At 36.1% G+C, this 18,928-nt stretch overlaps 1 protein-coding gene across 1 annotated transcript in view; it reads right to left on the bottom strand.

The window, feature by feature from the left end:
* Nucleotides 1-218: 218 nt before the first annotated feature.
* The window catches only part of LOC144976887 (uncharacterized), a gene marked incomplete in the record, with an annotated part of 41,749 nt that continues 23,039 nt past the window's right edge, over nucleotides 219-18,928 (bottom strand). Inside the window, 12 exon segments of the mRNA XM_078921443.1 lie at nucleotides 219-4,849; nucleotides 7,847-7,942; nucleotides 8,456-8,747; nucleotides 9,559-9,709; nucleotides 10,496-10,708; nucleotides 10,987-11,057; nucleotides 11,515-11,604; nucleotides 12,114-12,316; nucleotides 12,603-12,820; nucleotides 13,468-13,585; nucleotides 14,319-14,457; nucleotides 14,904-15,100. Coding sequence (XP_078777569.1) covers nucleotides 2,844-4,849; nucleotides 7,847-7,942; nucleotides 8,456-8,747; nucleotides 9,559-9,709; nucleotides 10,496-10,708; nucleotides 10,987-11,057; nucleotides 11,515-11,604; nucleotides 12,114-12,316; nucleotides 12,603-12,820; nucleotides 13,468-13,585; nucleotides 14,319-14,457; nucleotides 14,904-15,100 — 3,794 coding nt within the window.

An 18,928-nucleotide genomic window follows, 5' to 3' on the forward strand; every position in this document is an offset into this window, starting at 1 on the left:
TCTCTGAATACACACAAAATGCAATCATTCATTTTTCTTTATCATTACATTTAGCTTGAAGTAGTAAATGATTGTGTGTTGGACTGACAGTAAGTAAGCAGGAAGCTTTAATCATGAAACAGGAGAATGGAACTTTTTTTTTTTACATTGTTTTTAGACGAAATTGTGCGTTAAAATCTTTCCAGGTATGTCCAGGGTTTTTTTTTTTCAATTTCTTATTTTTAGCATTATGATTTCCTTTGAATGCCTGCAACTTGGAAATAACTCTCTCGTTTGTATGTGAATGAGCAGTCGATTTATTTAAAATCATACCAGTTTTAAAAGACGCAATGACGATTTAGGGAGGGGGGGGTGGGGGCGGCATTTTAAACAGAACAGATATGCTTTATAGATAGTATGCGCTTGGCTAAGAAGCTCACAACATTGACATCCAGAAGTAGAACGGACCAACACATAAAACTGTGTGTAACCTTGAACAACTATAGTCTGGTTAATGCAGTTTAGTGAGAATTACTCATTAACACGGATGGCAAAAAGCAATACCAAAGACCTGAGTGACATCAACTTCAGACTATCTATATAGATACATTCATTTCCATGGTCCCAACATTAACACTTCATTTTTGGTCTATTTTTTTACCAAAATGTTCCTTTGAGAGTAAATCAGTTGAGTTAATTCAAAAACCTCATAAAAAGTAAGACGATTAAACATAAAATGAGATCAGAATCAAATGATAGATGAAATCTGCTTTTGTAGCCATACTAAGACGTAAAAAAAAAAATCAGCTTTATGACCAAGTTTTTCAATATCTAATTTATAACATAAATCTTATGTCAGGCCAGCACATAATGTAAAGACAATCCTAATCCTGGCATACAATTTCACAAACAGCAAACACGGTTGATAATATCTTACATGTCATATATACATGGTTGTCAATTTGTCGTCAACTAGCATAGCATGTTGACCACTGACATAATCATGATCATACGTGAGCCGGCGCAGGAAAATCAGTAACAAGTTGCAAGATCACTATTTGTCTTTTGTTAACAAACTTATTTTGTACTTTTCGAGATATATCGCCTTTCACAAGCCATATCTCAGTTTCTAGTCATGATAATTGGAAAATACGCAGGAAAGTCTGTCAATGAAGAAAATGTATAAACTTCACAAACTAAAAAATATTCCCACTTATTTTCATGCGCCGTCACACATATCATATCAGCTGAATTCTTTTTTTTACTATTTTACATAGAATGTATAAATAATTACATGGACTACATCATGACGAGTCATGGGGGTGATCTATCAGATCAAATGCAGTGATATGGTCAAAATAATATACAAACAATAGCACCTCATTCCAGTCAATGTAGATACAAGTCTATATCATATCACAGTCCTAAAACATTAGGTTCTGTTGTTGGAGAAGTTAACACAATGCTTGTGACAATCCTGGCTGGGTCAGTTTAGCGCCAGGAAAAAAAGTAAGATGATAGGATTTGAAAAAACAGATGAATAGAAGAAGATGAGAGAAAAAAAATCTTCCTCTATATCTAGTGCTAAATAAAAATTATTGCTTTAAAATTTAAAGCAGACGTGGTATAAATTCGAACTTTGCTAAATTTGTATAAAAGTGTGCTTCGGTTCAAAAACAGGTTCCACAAATGTTTTGACAAATTTGCCAGTGCAGAAATCTGAATATGACAGAAAATTATTAGAAAACAAAAATTTCATTCAGATTTATAGCAATCGGCCATTAATGAAAAAATATAGAGGCAGGTAGACCAATGCCTTCACTCAGATCTTCAATAAAGATCTTACCTCAAGCTAGTTAAAAAAAGTTATTTGATTATCAACAAACGCTCTTGTGTGTATGTACATATTGATAAACATATAAATATACTTATTAATTTATCAATAAATTAAGGATTTATCCTAAATCACTACTTCATTATTACCTGTGAATAAATTCACATAAACATAGTTATAAATCAACTATTATACAGCACATGCGTATTTGTTTGGAAATACAAATATTGTCATTTTGTTTGCTTCAAAACTGATTTGATTAACAATAAATATCAACAAGAGATCAAAGAATAAGGCTTGCCAAGAATATCTCACCATAGTAAGAATGGATTCATGCCCCTTTCAAACACAATATTATTAGCTTTCTATTCAAATCACATTGCTTGTTCGATTGCCTTAATATTCACACTATAACTATATAAGAGCAAGATGATACAACCCTCCTTGGTACACAAAAACAAAATAAACAAATAAAATAATAGACCCAAACAAACAAAAGATATATAAATAAATAATTATTAAGAATAAAGAAATAAATGTATAAAAGAAATCAACCAATTCTTTGACTGGTCAACACTGTAAAATTTAAACATTTTTTTATACGTGATCCGTTCTTTCAATCAGGCATGATAAGTTTGTTGAGTTTGTTTTTTTCAAAATAACAATATTTTTTTATTTGTGCCTTACATTGTTACAAAAAACATCGGTTTTTTCACAGCTTGCTTTAAAAATTTCTTTCTTTTATTTTTTTTTGCTTTTAAATTTAGTTCCTTACAAACTGTAGAGTCAAATAAGACTTTTGCATTGACGGCAGTGTGATAAATGATTCTTGGTGGAAGAGTTGGACATACCAAAATTAACGGGTACAAAATGAAAGGATTGGAATGCATTGAAAGATGTCACTAATGCAACTTCCTTACAAGATTAGATGATCAAATTATATAATTTTAACTCAACTTTGCACCCTTTATTATGTAGAGATAAAACAATTTCATCTTGCAACAATTATTTCTTTGTATAGATATGCCTATTAAAATTTTGTATCAAAAACAACACCATCATCATCATCATCATCATCATCATCATCGTCGTCATCAATGTCATCATCATCTTTACAATCATTGGAATCATACTCCACATCGGCATCAGTTCCACTCGGCGTTTCTTCCATCTCCCACTGCTCCTTCTTTTTCCTCAAAGACTCCAGAATCATTTCTCTCTCTGGTGACAAAGTTCTCCCTTCTTCCCCATCACCAGCACTAGCACCGCCTAACAATGTCGACGTCGGGGGAGATAAAGCAAGCCATTTGGCCACTCTGTCTCTCATCTCATGGTGATAATCGGACTCCACTCCAATCAGTTCTGATTCAATGGCGTTCATTGTAATAGCGTCCGGTTTATCCATCAACTGAAAATGGACTGGGGAACTGGCCAAGCTGCTGACACGGCGTAATCTATTTCCAACTGCCCCACACCCTGCTCCATTGCCATTACCCCCACCCCCACCCTCCAGTAGCGTGTGGGTCCTGAATTCTAAACAGGAATGATGGGAAGGTGGGACAAGGTCGTGTGATGATACCAGAAGACAGCTGGCCTTGTCTCCTCCTCCTCCACCTTGCCGAGAGGCGATCGGGCAATGGGACGGAATCGGTTCGTCGTCGATGTGTCCAGAGTCCTCGTCTTTCCAAGGCGGGGGTGGAATGGTGTCGACGGGGTGCTTGTTGGTTTCATTGTCGTGGTTCTGATTGTCATTATTACGGTTGTTGTCTTCCTCGTCTGGGGAGGGAGAACTGGGAGGGAAAAGGTCAAACACAGGTCTGGGTGGAGGTGATGGGGATGCATTCGTACCAGTCAATGTGTTGTATGGGGAATGATAAGGAGAGCCCGATTCAGTTAAGTGGTTGTATGCCAAGTTATCTGCCCATGAGGGTGCTTCCGACATGAGAGGGTTTTCATCATCTGGAAGACTTAAGGATACAGAAGATGGCACAGGAGGTAATGATGATGTTTGGCGTCGCCAAGGGAGAGAACTCTCAGCAAGCGTTTCTTCTTTGGCTGGCGGCTGGTGAAGATGTGATGGTGTGCAGCTTATATCTGTACTTAGATCTGATTTGAGATCGCTGCGGTCATCACAAATTGGACTAGAACTCCCTTGGCCTGAATCATCACATCGTATTGTGGCCGGTAGGGTCTTGTGGTCGTTGCTGATTAATTTATCATTTTCACCAAGCTGGGGCTCTTGGAATTGGCTAGTAGAAGAATCACCTTTAGTGAAAGGAGGAAGGGGAAGCGGAAGTGGAATGTCAGAAGAAATGGCAAGCTGTGAAAACGGATGGGGAATGTTGCTGGTGGTGCTCACCGAAATGGAACCCTTATTATTATCATTATTATCATCATTATTGGCATTGGAAGAAGAGGAAGTGGATGAGGAGGAAGAGGAAGTTGTAGGGCACAAACCGGAGGCACTTTTTGACTTTGACTTAGACTTGGACTTGCTCTTAGATTTATGTTTGCTTTTACTTTTGGTATTCTTGATATTGTCTTCGTTGTGATGGTCAAAAACTGCTGTGTAAACGTTGACAGTGGTGGTTGGGGTCAGAGGTCGAGGTTGAAGGTGAAGGTTGTCGTGGTTCTTGTTGTCAGTGGTCTTGCCAATGTTTACTCCGTCACCGATTCTGTTATTATCATTGCTGTTGCTGCTGCCGTGATCTCCTGTATTTGCTGCGGGGTAGTTAGATGCTGTATAAGATGGTGGTGGAGATGAAGATGATGCATTTGTTGTGCTCCTATCAGGCTGCTGTTGCTGCTGATTATGGTGATGATTTTGACTAGTTGTATTTGTAGTTGACTCTTGGCCTGATTCTATCGGAGGAAGAGGATCTGAAGGAGGAGGTGATGGCGATGATGATATAACAGATGATAACGGTGATGGAGGGGATGGTAGTGGAGGAGACGGTGATGAAGAAGTATTGCTAGAGGTGGTGATTACATTAGAAGTGGTTGTGACTTGAGTTAAAGGATTTCCCATGGAGGCATCTGTGAAAGTAAAAGTAATTATGAGCCAATTAATAATTGGCAAATAGAGCAACTATGTCTCAAGACAGTTGGCAAATAGAGTAACTTTATCTCAAGATAATTGACAAAGAGTAACTTTATCTCAAGATAATTGACAAATAGAGTAACTTTATCTCAAGTTAACTGACAAATAGAGTAACTTTATCTCAAGATAATTGACAAATAATTGAGCTTTATACAGCGCAATATCCACTAAATGTGCTCAAAGCGCTTTACAAGGGGTCCCTGGTCAACAGCAACATTTAACATGCAGGACAAGACATGACGCCTGTTAGGCGATATTACAATTTTTCGGGTAAAGACAACGCTGTTAACGGCCAGGTACTCATTTTAAACCTGAGTACGGTGAGAGAATGTGAGTAAAGAGCCTTTTCCAAGGACTCAACTATGCACCGAGCACGAGGCTCGAATCCAGGACCTTCCATTCAGAAAGCGAGTGTCATACCACTAGACCACATAGCTGCACTGTAACTTTATCTCAAGATAATTGACAAATAGAGTAACTTTGTCACAAGAGGTAATTTCTTCATTGTGCATTTGATGCATTTTCAGTATTGTAAGCCATGTTGCAGTTATGTTTGTTTGTTTTTAAGGATTTTACGGCGCTTGCAACATGTAAGGTCATTTCAGCACCAGTAAATTGGAAGAAAATGGGATGGTAAACACTTTTAGAATTACAATTAAAGCACCCAAGAAAAGGTAAGACAAAGGGGAATTTGTTCAACTAGGAAACAGATGTAGATTCCAAGAGCACACAATCAAAGTATTTAGTTTGAGATCAATTAAAAGTCTCATCCAGACACAAGCTCATGTCCCCACTAAGAGGAATACACTCAAATATTTACAAATCGTATATAATATGTACAATACAACATCATAAAGTGCATAACGGAGAGATTATTTAAAAGACAAAACATATCATCTCCCAAATCTCTATACAACTGACTTTTCTCTCCCAGCTAGGGTATCTGACCAGGAAAAAACAAAGTTATCTCATCCCAAGACAAAGACAGAAAGCAGTGTTGGAAAACAGATATAAGGAGATAGAAGATACAGTAAGTACCTACTTGCCCACTATGGGAGGTCAGGAATCCCACCCAGATGTTGCAGTTACTTCCCTTGTAAAATGACAATGTCACAAAGCTAAAAAATACCCTTATTGGTTCAAAGCCAAAGAGGCAGGGATCCCCTTGAGATAAAGTTACCCAATTTGACAGTATAAAAAAATTATAGACTTACCACATACTAGTATACCACATACATAATAGTAATAAAATGCAAATGTTACTGATTGAAGCTCGAAAGAACAAAAATACCAATAGTTAAATAGATTGGAAGCTTCGATTAAATTTACAAAGACAGACCATGTGGATATTTTGGGCTTTGCCTTTGTCAACAAAACACAATGGACTTTTGTGTTTAATTCATCGTGTTTTGTTGACAAAAAAAAAGGTTCTTCAGAGCCCTTAGGCCCATGGAGCCGGAGTTGATCCAATTTCTATAGCATGAAATGGACAATAAAGTTACTTGCTACCTTTTGGATAAGACGCTAGTCTATCGCAAAGTACTTTCCACCAGATCTAACAGACCCAGCTACCCAATCACTGCTGGGTGGACAGGGGAATCAGAAAAAAAAAAAATCGACTGCACCCGGGGATTGATCTCAGCCTCTTTGATTGTGAAGTGAGTGCTCTACCAACTGAGCTATCAGGACCCCCATCTGTTGACAAAGGGAAAACCAAAAACGTCCACACCATCTGTCTTAGTTAATTAAATTGAAATGTCCATTCCATTGAACTAATTTCATTCACATTAGGGCTGGGCGGGTACAAGCGGGTAAAAGGGGCGGGTAACGGGTACCCGCTTCAACAAATGGAAACCGAACTGAGAGTGATAATTTTTGTCGGTTTTAATATTTTTGAACAAGAATTGGAAATAATACAATTTTATTTACATATTTACATTTACATGACATTTTTTTCAAAAGATTTTCCTACTTTATTTTTCAATTACATTGATTTTTTTGTTTTATTTGTTAACACACATTTGATTCAATTTTGGAATCAACAGATTAAGACTATTATATTAGTTCTTATCTTTTAAAGGAATCTCAGGTATTTTTATTTATTTATTTATATTTTTCTTGTTTTTCATTGTTGTTAATTATCCTTGTTTCTTACTTCAGTTTCGTTTCAATTGTTGTAATAAATAATAAATAAATTAAAAAATTAAAAAAATAAAAGTCTCATTACAAACACCATTAAAAAAGGAGAGACTCAAATAATTTTGTGTACTCTTACACTCAGAGATGACTTACAGGATAAAGATTATCTTCTCTCACAGAATATACACATTGACTTGACAGTCAACAGCCTAGGTCACTGTTAATGACTCCAGCAAAGATTTGGTCAACATAGTCTCGCTATAGATAGTATGCGCTTGGCTAAGAAGCTCACAACATTGCCACCCGGAAGTATAACGGACCAACACACACAACTATGTGTAACCTTGAACGTTTACAGTCTGGTTAATACAGTTTAGTGAGAATTACTCATAAACACGGATGGCAAAAAAAAACAATAACAAAGGCCGGAGTGATGTCATATTAATTCTATCTATAGGGGGAAAAAAAAGCCACTAAACGAAGAAATACAAGAGATGCAAGACCCCACCAGCAGCCACGCCCCTATCAACCTCTTAACTCACGCAACCCTAAAACCGACTATATCAGTAGTTTACCTGGGTTACTTCTACCCCATGCCTATTTATTACATTTTTCTGAGACAAATTATAGGTGTAGTATCAAAGCTAATATTTTTAGTTTAATAAGAATATCTATACACATGCTCATTTTTAATCCACTTTTTTTCTCCAATTGTGGAAAGAAGCAAAAATCTCTAGGATTGAGTGAGTTAACATGATTAGTGTCAAGCCTTAAAATATTGATTAAATGCAAACCTGGGCTTTGGACAGGGGGAGACAACTCTCCCAATGTGAAAGACACTTCTGGGATGTCTTCTGCAACTTCATCAGACTGTTGGCCACTCTCCTGGGCTAAAGATTAAACAAAAAAATTGATGGGTACGTCCTTCCACTTTTCAATACCACACTATAGGAAAACTTAGCCGAGCAATTACAATAAGATTGAATTATTTATTATAAATCAAAATCAATTTTCACTAATATAATATCCTAGAACAACGAAGTTGCAAGATTTTGCAAGTGCCTACAAAGAAAAAATCTGTATACTTTTGGGGGGGAAAAATAAAGAATTGCATCAACATAAAATGGGTGATTTTTAGTATAACTTCTGTGATTTGTCTCCATAAAATACTTCAGCATTTCAGCATTATTGAATTTCAACACCTATCTTTTGCATAGGCATTAATAATTCACCAAAAAAAAAAAAAAAAAAAAAAAAAAAAAAAAAAAAAAAAAAAAAATCAAATCTGAAGGAAAAACTCTGAATTAGGCCCATCTTTTTGGTCACTTTCTTTAATAATTTTTAATCATTATAGATAGTTGAGAAAAAAAAAAACAAAAAAAACCCATACAGATAATACCTACCAAAGGATTGTTCCAGAACATCTGACAATTTCTTTCCTAGGCGACCATGAACAGCTGAAAAACTAACATTCTTGCGTACTTTTCTCCCAATACCATTGGCAATTCTCTGATTGGGACTACTAGCTGATTCCTTTAATCCTGTTTGCGGGTGCACTGGTGGTGGTGGTGGAGGTGGTGGGGCGTACACCCCACCATTGCCAAAAAGGTGACGGATCTGTTCCTGCTCCATGGTGGGGTGGTTGGCGTAAGGATTGTGGATCTCTGCCAGGGTGTGACGTCTTTCCTGAGCCCACTTGAAAGAAGAATTTAAAAAATGAAATCTTATATATCATCTGAAGAGAAGCAGATGCTGAAAATTGAATATTAAGTTTAATGGATGAAATATGGTTCAAATCATTATGAATTTGAGAAGATTTCTCAAGATTGAAAATAACCATCGAACCATTTCGGTTTAGACCTAAATGCACTTATTAGCAGGTCTAATATCCAAACACAGTAATGGACACTAATTTGCCTTTGTTTATGAGTATTTCCGGTATGATAATGAGTCCATAACAATTTCGAATATACCAGTACTTTGCATTACCTATGGACCTGTTAGCCAAATGACAACATGAAATGAAGTGAGTAGGAAAGTGCCAGAAGACAATAGAGAATAAAAATTTCACAGCGGCGATGGGGGCTCGAACTTGCGACCTTACTGGTACGACAACTCCGCCTGGTCGGGAAGAGCGTGACTCTACCGTATGAGCTATCCACGGGACGTGGATAGCTCATACAGTAGAGTCATCCTGTGGATAGCTCATACGGTAGAGTCACGATCTCCCCGGCCAGGCGGAGTTGTCGTACCAGTAAGGTCGCGGGTTCGAGCCTCCAGCGCCGCCGCGAAATTTTTATTCTCTATTGTCTTCTGGCACTTTCCTACTCACTTCATTTCTTGTTGTTATATCAACACAAGTGCCTGCTCCACTCACTTTTCCAAATAACAATACATGATGATGACGAATGAGGAGTACAACAATGATAATGATGGTGACCCCCCCCCCCCCCCCCCCCATCCCATCCCAATATATATGGCAACTTTGAATCTGATCTAAACATACCGATGCCCTAGGGGATATCAAAGAATCTTCCAGAACCCGATGCATGGCTAGATCATCAGGCATCTGTTTAAGGCTTGTGGGGTCCATTCCATGCATGTTTATGATTATCTCAGACTCCTGATCATTGGGGACGGCAATGGTTGCTCGACGACTGTGAGAGAAAAGCAATAGTTTGTATAAAAATGGATGATTAATATGTAAAATGACATATTAAAAAAAAAATTCCTCTGAAATTTTCTGACACAAATACATGAAGTTAAGATGAAAAAAAATTCAAGAAAAAAAGATGAACAATTTTCTCAAATTGTTCATTATTCAGCATTCCTGGCACCTGTACAGTTTCTCCAAATGGTCATTCCAATCACTAAAAATTCTCTAGAGAGTAAAATAGTAAGACGTATGTACAGTAATAAGAAGGTCTGAGGTTTTATCTCAAGTCAGGTAAGTAGGATATCTTTTCTTCTTTTTTTTTTTCTTTTTTTTTTTTTTTTGGGGGGGGGGGGGGGGGGTAGTGATCTTTTTCTTGTACCACTTAATCTTAGACCATATCATACATGATATTTCAAAATGCTTAATTTGAACGATTCTATCAAACCAATTTATCAATAAACTTAACAGCGTTTGGATTGAAGGAAGATAGATTTGGCAGAAAGTAGTTTGCAATACACTAGCCTCAGATGTAAAGAGTAGAAAGGTAATCGTTACTGTATATTTAATGGTTGCAGAAACTAAGAAGAACTCTGAATCCATAGGCTTCATTACTCTTCTCATTCTCTGACATCTAATTGAGCTTAAAGTGAATAGATTTTGTTTCATTCTCTTGCCTTACTTGAGCAAATCAGGCTGAGAGATAATTTAAAACAAACAAACGACCTCCCCCCCCCCCCCCCCCCCCCCCCCCCCCCAAGAAGCCTAAATCAATAAATGGAATCCTTACTTGTGGAGAGAGGACAAGGAGGGGCTTCGAGCGGGCAGGTTAAACTGACTCCACGAGGCATCGCGACTCATGGCTCCAGGGAAAGCTTTGGCTGAGGCTTTGGCATCCTGCATGTTGAGTTTGGTGAAGACACGGATGATGGATGTGTCCCGTGTTTTGGGCTTGTCTCTCAGTAACCATGGCTTGAGGTATTTATTGTTGTAGTACTCAAACCTAGGGAGATAGTCAAGGTGGTAAAATATAATACATTTTTTAAAAAATGAAATTCTCTGAACAGGCAAGTCTGTACACACAATTTCTTTGTTAATTCAATGTCAAGTCTATGGAATGTTAAAGAAACAAAACTTGATAGGGCCTTTTGCAAAAATTTTAAAAAGAAAACCAATTTTCCATTCAACAGGAAAACAGGTATTTTGTCAGTATACGAGTTATTGTAAAAAAAAATGAAAAATTTTTTAAAGAAAAAAAAAAACATCTAATGATTTACTTACTTGTGATGAAGAGAGTTGTGCCCGGACTTGCCGACAATGTCCTCTACTCCAGCCATCAGATGATCCAATACCTACGATATACACACAAAACACAACATACAAATTTAGTACTGTTGACAGTCAGATTGAAATTCCTTCATGTTTCCTGACACTATCTATTTGGTCAAAGTAAGTGATACTAAGCTGCTAGAACTAGAAGCTGTGGACTGTGAAAAGTGAAGTACAAAAATGGAAAAAACAGCATTAAAAAACAAGAACAAAATACCAGACACTGCAGACATTGAACATTTCAGCCCCAAAACCCTTCTTCAGTCAAGAATAAATAAATAAACACACTTTAAAAACCAGATGGACTGCAGATAAATATTAAGCGCGTCCTTGTTATTCAAGAGTAAGAGTGACAAATATAAATATACGAAGATATATGTACTGATACACAATCAGCTTTATTTGTGATAATCAATTATTTTCAACCCTATGGTATTGAATGGTGGTATTTATAAGAAAAAGTATTGTTATGAGGCTTACCCTTCTGTGAAATATTTCATTCATGGACGGCTCCTTTTCTTCTGCTCTCTCAACTTTTAAAGCATTCACCACCGGTTTGATGGTAATTCCCTGAATAAAATAATTCAGAACAATTTTCAATGAACCTAGATAGATACACACACACACACACATAAAAAAAGATATAATGTTAATGATGATAGTGGTGGTGGAGGTTTGCTGGCAATTTACATATATTATCCCTGCAACATATATAAATATCTGTATAATTTTTTTTTTTTTTTTTTTGGGGGGGGGGGGGGGGGGGGGGGGGGGGGGGGGGCGGCGAAATCTGTATTTCAGGAATTCAAGACTGCCATACCTATTTTGGTGAATGAATGACGACTTCAAAATGTTTTAATATTAATGAGATGATATCATTCCGTTTGGTCCCAATTCCATTTAGTTAAAATAACATTTTCAACTATTTTGCTCTAAACATTCGGTGACAAAATCCTAATCCTAGGGGAAGGGAATCAGTATTTGCCCAATTTTGGTTTATAAAAAATCAGTATACAGCTGAAATCTGTATAAGAGTTAGGTCTGCATTGCTGTTACTTTACAAAGTGTGTGGTCATTACCTGAACAAAGACTGTGAAGAAAACAATGACCATAGTGGTGGTGACAAACATGGCTTTTTCAGGGATGTGGTGCTGGTTGAGGAGTAATGCAAGACAGAAAGCAATGCCTCCCCGTAGACCACCATAGGACATGATGAATTGGTCTATGGCAGACAGACGGATCAGGCGACGGCGGTTCACCAGAAACGATAGGAATATCACACCTGTGTAAACAAACATGGAGATTGAGATATGCTTGTTTATGTTAATTATCTTTTAAAAAAAGGCATTTTCAACACATTTCAACTATTTCATAAGGCAATATTTATGATTTTAAGAACATGTGCAATTTCGAGTCATTTTCAACACAATCTAGGTTATTTATTAAAGGATACTTATGATTTATAAACCAAATGGATAGGAACAAAGATTTTAAAACAAGCAAGGATTGAGACAGAACTAAAAATAAACCCAAGCAAAATGTGATGAATGCATGCATGCTTGTCTTACCAGTAACTCTAAAGATGATGCAGAAAAGGATGGTGAAGAGAATGAAGTCCAGGTACCACTCATGAGAGTCGATGACTGTTGAAAGACCTAGGAACACAAAAATGATGGTCTCTGACACGTTGGCCATCATCTTCATGAAATATTTCACCGTCGTTGTTGATTTTTTGGCCATATTGGCTTCTGTGTAATGACGCATGATGATGCCTCCAAATGTCAACCTGTCAATGAAGTTGTAATGTATAAAACCTCAGTATACTAATCAAAAGTGTGTCAACATAGAGATTTAAATTTTTGTTATCTAACAACAATTGAAATTTATATTCCAATATCGTTAACATGAAAACAAAGTGCCTAAAGTCCAAGCTTCATGACAGTTTACTGTCGGTTGGGCATCAATCTTTTTGTGTGAGCCAACCGCCTGTGTCGTAGAATCAGTAGCATATTAAGACACAACTTCAATAGGCTTCACAGTCATGACTCTCCAGTGACGCATAACTTAGAACTGGTCAACTATATGAATACTTCCGAGAGCAAAAATGTATCAGGAGAAACATTTAAATCTGATCTGTTTTGACTTTCATACTCTATCACATGCATGTGAAAGTTCTAGCAGCATGAAACAAAGTACAGTTTTCTGTTAGAACAAGTGCACGTGCTGGAGAGTGACATCAGACTATTGGATCCTATTGCCTATAGCAAAACTCTAACAAAGACCTACAAGTCCAAAAGCGCATGTCATACCACAAGGCTACAAAGCTGCACAGATAAATAATGGAGGAAGTGATGATTTTGAAAGAAATAAGTCTCAATGTGAAAGGATTGATCTCGATCTATTCCACTATATTAATGCCAAAATGGGACTCACGCTAAAATTCCAGACAATTCCATACTTTCTGCAGTGAGGTAGGCCAGGTATCCAAGGACAAAAATGAATATAGGTTCTATGATTCGTACATGATCTGTGTACTTGGTGATGAAAGCTCCTGCACACAGAAGAGGAACGAAGAACAATTTTTAAATTATTTTTTTATAAATTAAACTAAAAATAACATTTCCTTATTCATAGGGGAAATTTGTCTTTAGAGACCCTATCAATGGAGGACTGCAATGACTCGGTGTCAGCCACAGTGCAGCATTGCAAAGTGATTAGGGCGAGGTGACTTGCTGGAGTTCGTACAGTGCAGTGGGGAGTCAAACCTTTGGGTACGAAGCAAAGTCATACCGCTGTGCCACGCTATATGAATCATAAATATATTACATTTTTATCACCATATTTAAAGCCCCTTACAATATTTATCATACAATCCCTATTAGACATACACTGATGATCAAATGATGATTGTTTGAGATGATGATTGATTGATTGATTGTTTGATTGATATGAAGTACAGATATCTGATTGGGGTCCCGATAGCTCAGTTGGTAGAGCATGAAGGAACTGAGATTGATCCCTGGTGCAGTCCAGATTTTTTCTGACCCCCCCCCCCCCCCCCCCCACCCCTGTCCACCAAGCAGTGATTGGGTAGCTGATTCTGTTAGATCTGGTGGAAAGTATTTTGCAATAGACAGGTGTCCTATTAAAAGGATAGCAAGTGATTGCTATCATTCATTTCACGCTACAGAAACCGGGATAGACTCTGGCTCCAAGGGCCTAATAGCTCAGAAGGACTACTGGTTTCTAACCAAACTATTCAAAAAAGTGTGGCCAATACTTACCAACAAGTCCATAGACCACCCCAATTAAAGTTCCACCAATGACGACAATGAAAAAAGAACAAAACCCTGTTACAAAATCAATCACCTCCAAGTTGGATTCCCCTATCTCAGTAAAACCTTCCATCATGTGATACAGAACCTGGGAAAATAAAAACAGGGACTCTAATCTAAGTCATAATAAACTGCTAGGAGTCAAGAACCTCTTGCAAGAAACGAGTTTGGGGAAGAGGGGGTATTGAGCGAGGCTTAACAAAATTTAAGTCCAGTGATTAAGGAAACAATTTCTCCTGAACATTTTAAATCAATTTAAGGGGTGTATGTTAAAAATATCAAGGTTTTGAGAGAAAATTACAAATTTAAAATGCTGTAAAATAGTCAATTTTGTTTCTGTTTATATTTTTTTTATTTTTTTGGTAGGATAGTGGATATTGTTGAAATTAAATATTACTGGGAATTTTTAAAACACTTGAAAAAAAAAACAGGTATTGGTAGTAAAAGTCGTAGAGAGAGTAAAAACAAATTGACAATAAATCTCAGACCTGGGCCTTTGCAAAGAGAACATCAGTAATGGCACCCAACACTTACCACAGTGACTCCGTCGTTGAGCAGCGACTCCCCGAAGACCAGAATGTACAAAATCTCATTGACCTGAATCTCCTCAAAGATAGCCAGAACTGCCACCGGGTCCACGGCTGAGATAAGGGCCGAGAAGACAAAGGCGTGGAGGATGGAGATGGGACGATGGATCCAGCCCAGATAGGACATGCCCCAGAGACCCAAACCTGTGGAGAAATAGGTTTGTAGGGGTAAGAATAATAGTAGAAGTAGTAAGTAGGGAAATATGAAGATGATGATGATGGTGATGATAATGATGATAATTATAATATATATATATATATATTTATATATATATATATATATATATATATATATATATATATATATATATATATATATATATATATATATATATATATATATATATATATATATAATAATGAAAATAATAATAATAATAATAATAATAATAATAATAATAATAATAATAATAATAATAATAATAATAATAATAATAAACATCAACATTGGGATCAACATTGTTCCGAACAGCCAATATAAAATTCATATCATCGAGCACAGAATTACTGGCAAATTTAAAAATTATAAAACTATTTTTTACGAGTAAATTGTAAACTTTTTTATTTCAGGCTAATTCTATAATCCTTTGACTCAAATTAATACAAAGAAAATCTACTAGGTCATAATACTCTGTCCTTTTTTTACGTTTAGCTTTCATTGCGAGTATAATTTATTCTACGCAATTCTAGCATATCCACAACAAAAAATGATAATGTAATTTTAAACCCCACTTGATACTATTAAGTAAATAATAATCTCATTCCCAACAACAACAACAAAAAATGATGACGTAATTCTAAATCTCTCTTGATACTATCAAGTAATAATAATAATCTCAGTCTCAACACAATAACAACAAATGATGACGTAATTTTAAATCTCTCTTGATCGAGTAATAATAATAATCTTTCTAATCTATTCTTTATCTTTAAAATAGTAGAGTTGTGGATCAACATTGTTCCGTAAAGCTAATATTAAATTTTTATCACCGAGTACATAATTACCGACAAATCTAAAATACAATACAGTAATCTAGTACATATAATAAGCAGGAATAGATGACCGCCTGTTCCAAATAGTCTATATTTCTCCGCAAATATTGCGGATTCTCCCATAATAATAATAATAATAATAATAAAGAAGAAGAGAAAAGAAGAAGAGAAGAAGAAGAAGAAGAAGAAGAAGAAGAGAAGAAGAAGAAGAAGAAGAAGAAGAAGAAGAAGAAGAAGAAGAAGAAGAAGAAGAAAAGAAGAAGAAGAAGAAGAGAAAGAAGAAGAAGAAGAAGAAGAAGAAGAAGAAGAAGAAAAGAAGAAGAAGAAGAAGAAGAAGAAGAAGAAGAAGAAAGAAGAAGAAGAAGAAGAAGAAGAAGAAGAAGAAGAAGAGAAGAAGAAGAAGAAGAAGAAGAAGAAGAAGAAGAAGAAGAAGAAGAAGAAGAAGAAGAAGAAGAAGAAGAAAGAAGAAGAAGAAGAAGAAGAAGAAGAAGAAGAGAGAAGAAGAAGAAAGAAGAAGAAGAAGAAGAAGAAGAAGAAGAAGAAGAAGAAGAAGAAGAAAGAAGAAGAAGAAGAAGAAGAAGAAGAAGAAGAAGAAGAAGAAGAAGAAGAAGAAGAAGAAGAAGAGAAGAAGAAGAAGAAGAAGAAGAAGAAGAAGAAGAAGAAGAAGAAGAAGAAGAAGAAGGAAGAAGAAGAAGAAAGAAGAAGAAGAAGAAGAAGAAGAAGAAAGAAGAAGAAGAAGAAGAAGAAGAAGAAGAAGAAGAAGAAGAAGAAGAAGAAAGAAGAAGAAGAAGAAGAAGAAGAAGAAGAAGAAGAAGAAGAAGAAGAAGAAGAAGAAGAAGAAGAAGAAGAAGAAGAAGAAGAAGAAGAAGAAGAAGAAGAGAAGAAGAAGAAGAAGAAGAAGAAGAAGAAGAAGAAGAAGAAGAAGAAGAAGAAGAAGAAGAAGAAGAGAAGAAGAAGAAGAAGAAGAAGAAGAAGAAGAAGAAGAAGAAGAAGAAGAAGAAGAAGAAGAAGAGAAGAAGAAGAAGAAGAAGAAGAAGAAGAAGAAGAAGAAGAAGAAGAAGAAGAAGAAGAAGAAGAGAGAAGAAGAAGAAGAAGAGAAGAAGAAGAAGAAGAAGAAGAAGAAGAAGAAGAGAAGAAGAAAAGAAGAAGAAGAAGAAGAAGAAGAGAAGAAGAAGAAGAAGAAGAAGAAGAAGAAGAAGAAGAAGAAGAAGAAGAAGAAGAAGAAGAAGAAGAAGAAGAAGAAGAAGAAGAAAGAAGAAGAAGAAGAAGAAGAAGAGAAGAAGAAGAAGAAGAAGAAGAAGAAGAAGAAGAAGAAGAAGAAGAAGAAGAAGAAGAAGAAGAAGAAGAAGAAGAAGAAGAAGAAGAAGAAGAAGAAGAAGAAGAAGAAAAAGAAGAAGAAGAAGAAGAAGATTTGTTTTGTTTGTTTGTTGCTTTAGGTCTCTTCCAACACAATTGAGGTTATATGAGAGACCGCTGAAACAAAAAAAACAAGCAATCTAACAAAAATAGTACAAATGTAAACAAAAATCATAACCTAAAGATATCATAAGCTAAATTATAAATAACCAAGAACAAACAGGCAGAAGATTTACAGAAAAAAAATATCCCCTGTCAAAAATACAATCACAAACCAAAGAAGCAGGATAGGCTAGTAAAGAGAAGAAGAAACGACATCACTATCGGATCGTACACCCATGAGAACATCATAGGTATATGATTCAAGGGTGATGCTCCCATCCAACCACCCGCAACAAGAAGAAGAAGAAGAAGAAGAAGAAGAAGAAGAAGAAGAAGAAGAAGAAGAAGAAGAAGAAGAAGAAGAAGAAGAAGAAGAAGAAGAAGAAGAAAGAAGAAGAAGAGGAGGAAAATAGCAATAATAATAATAATAATAATAATAATAATAATAAAATAATAATAATAATAATAATAATAATAATAATAATATAATAATAATAATAATAATATAATAATATATATAATAATAATAAATTAATAATAATAAAAATAATAATGATGATGATGATGATGATGATGATGATGATGATGATGATGATAGTAATAATATTTCTTTTTTTCTTTTTTTGCGTTGTTGTTTTGCTTTGTTTTTGTTTTGGTTTTTTTTCCAAACAATAAGGTAGCTCCTTTACACCCCCCCCCTCCCACCCCCATCCAAACCAGCTCCTACCTGTTGTTTATCGAAATTGCCAGGTCGACACTAAGCTCAAGGTATGATTTAAGATGTAAGCACAATTCTCGTACACAACAATATCGCTTGATTAGGAGAAAATCTAAATAGTCATCGAAACACCTCTACACAGGGGAGAAAATGTTATATTGAATCACGAACCGCGTTGCTTTTATCACTCTGTGTGTGTGGTGTGTGTGTGTGTGTGTGTGTGTGTGTGTGTGTGTGTGTGTATGTGTGTGTGTGTGTGTGTTTGTGTGTGTGTGTGTACCGATCTATTTATAACCGTTAAAACCCGTTCTATTTTTATTTACGGAATGCACCAAGTGGAGCGGTAAACCCAATATGTGTAAACTAACTCGAGAAGGAAAAAAAAAACCCCGGAACACTTTTCAAATATAATCGGGAATCTCCGTTCAGGAAACCGAATGGTGAACAAAAGACTTCATAATTTGATATTTACCGTACGTATAAGTAGGTAGGTCTATCCTTACAAAGTTCCATTATGAGAATGTATTACTGGGAAGGGGAGAGGTGGAAAGAGGGTGAAGCAAGAGGAAAAGAAAGGGGGAGAGGGGAAGTGAGAAGGAGTACGAGGGAGGTAAAGGACGAGAGGGATAGTAATTTTTTTTAAAAGAGGAGGAGTATAAGTGTATTAGGAGAGAGCAGGGGGGGAAGGGGGGGGGGGGGGTTGGTCATCCCACATCCATAAGACAAAGAGAGAGTGTGTGTGAGATATATATATATATATATATATATAAAATATATATATATTAAGAGGAGAGAGAGAGAGA

Source organism: Berghia stephanieae, chromosome 7, assembly GCF_034508935.2.
Source record: "Berghia stephanieae isolate SIO BIC M18660-M18661 chromosome 7, UCSD_Bste_1.3, whole genome shotgun sequence".
Lineage (NCBI taxonomy): Eukaryota > Metazoa > Mollusca > Gastropoda > Nudibranchia > Aeolidiidae > Berghia > Berghia stephanieae.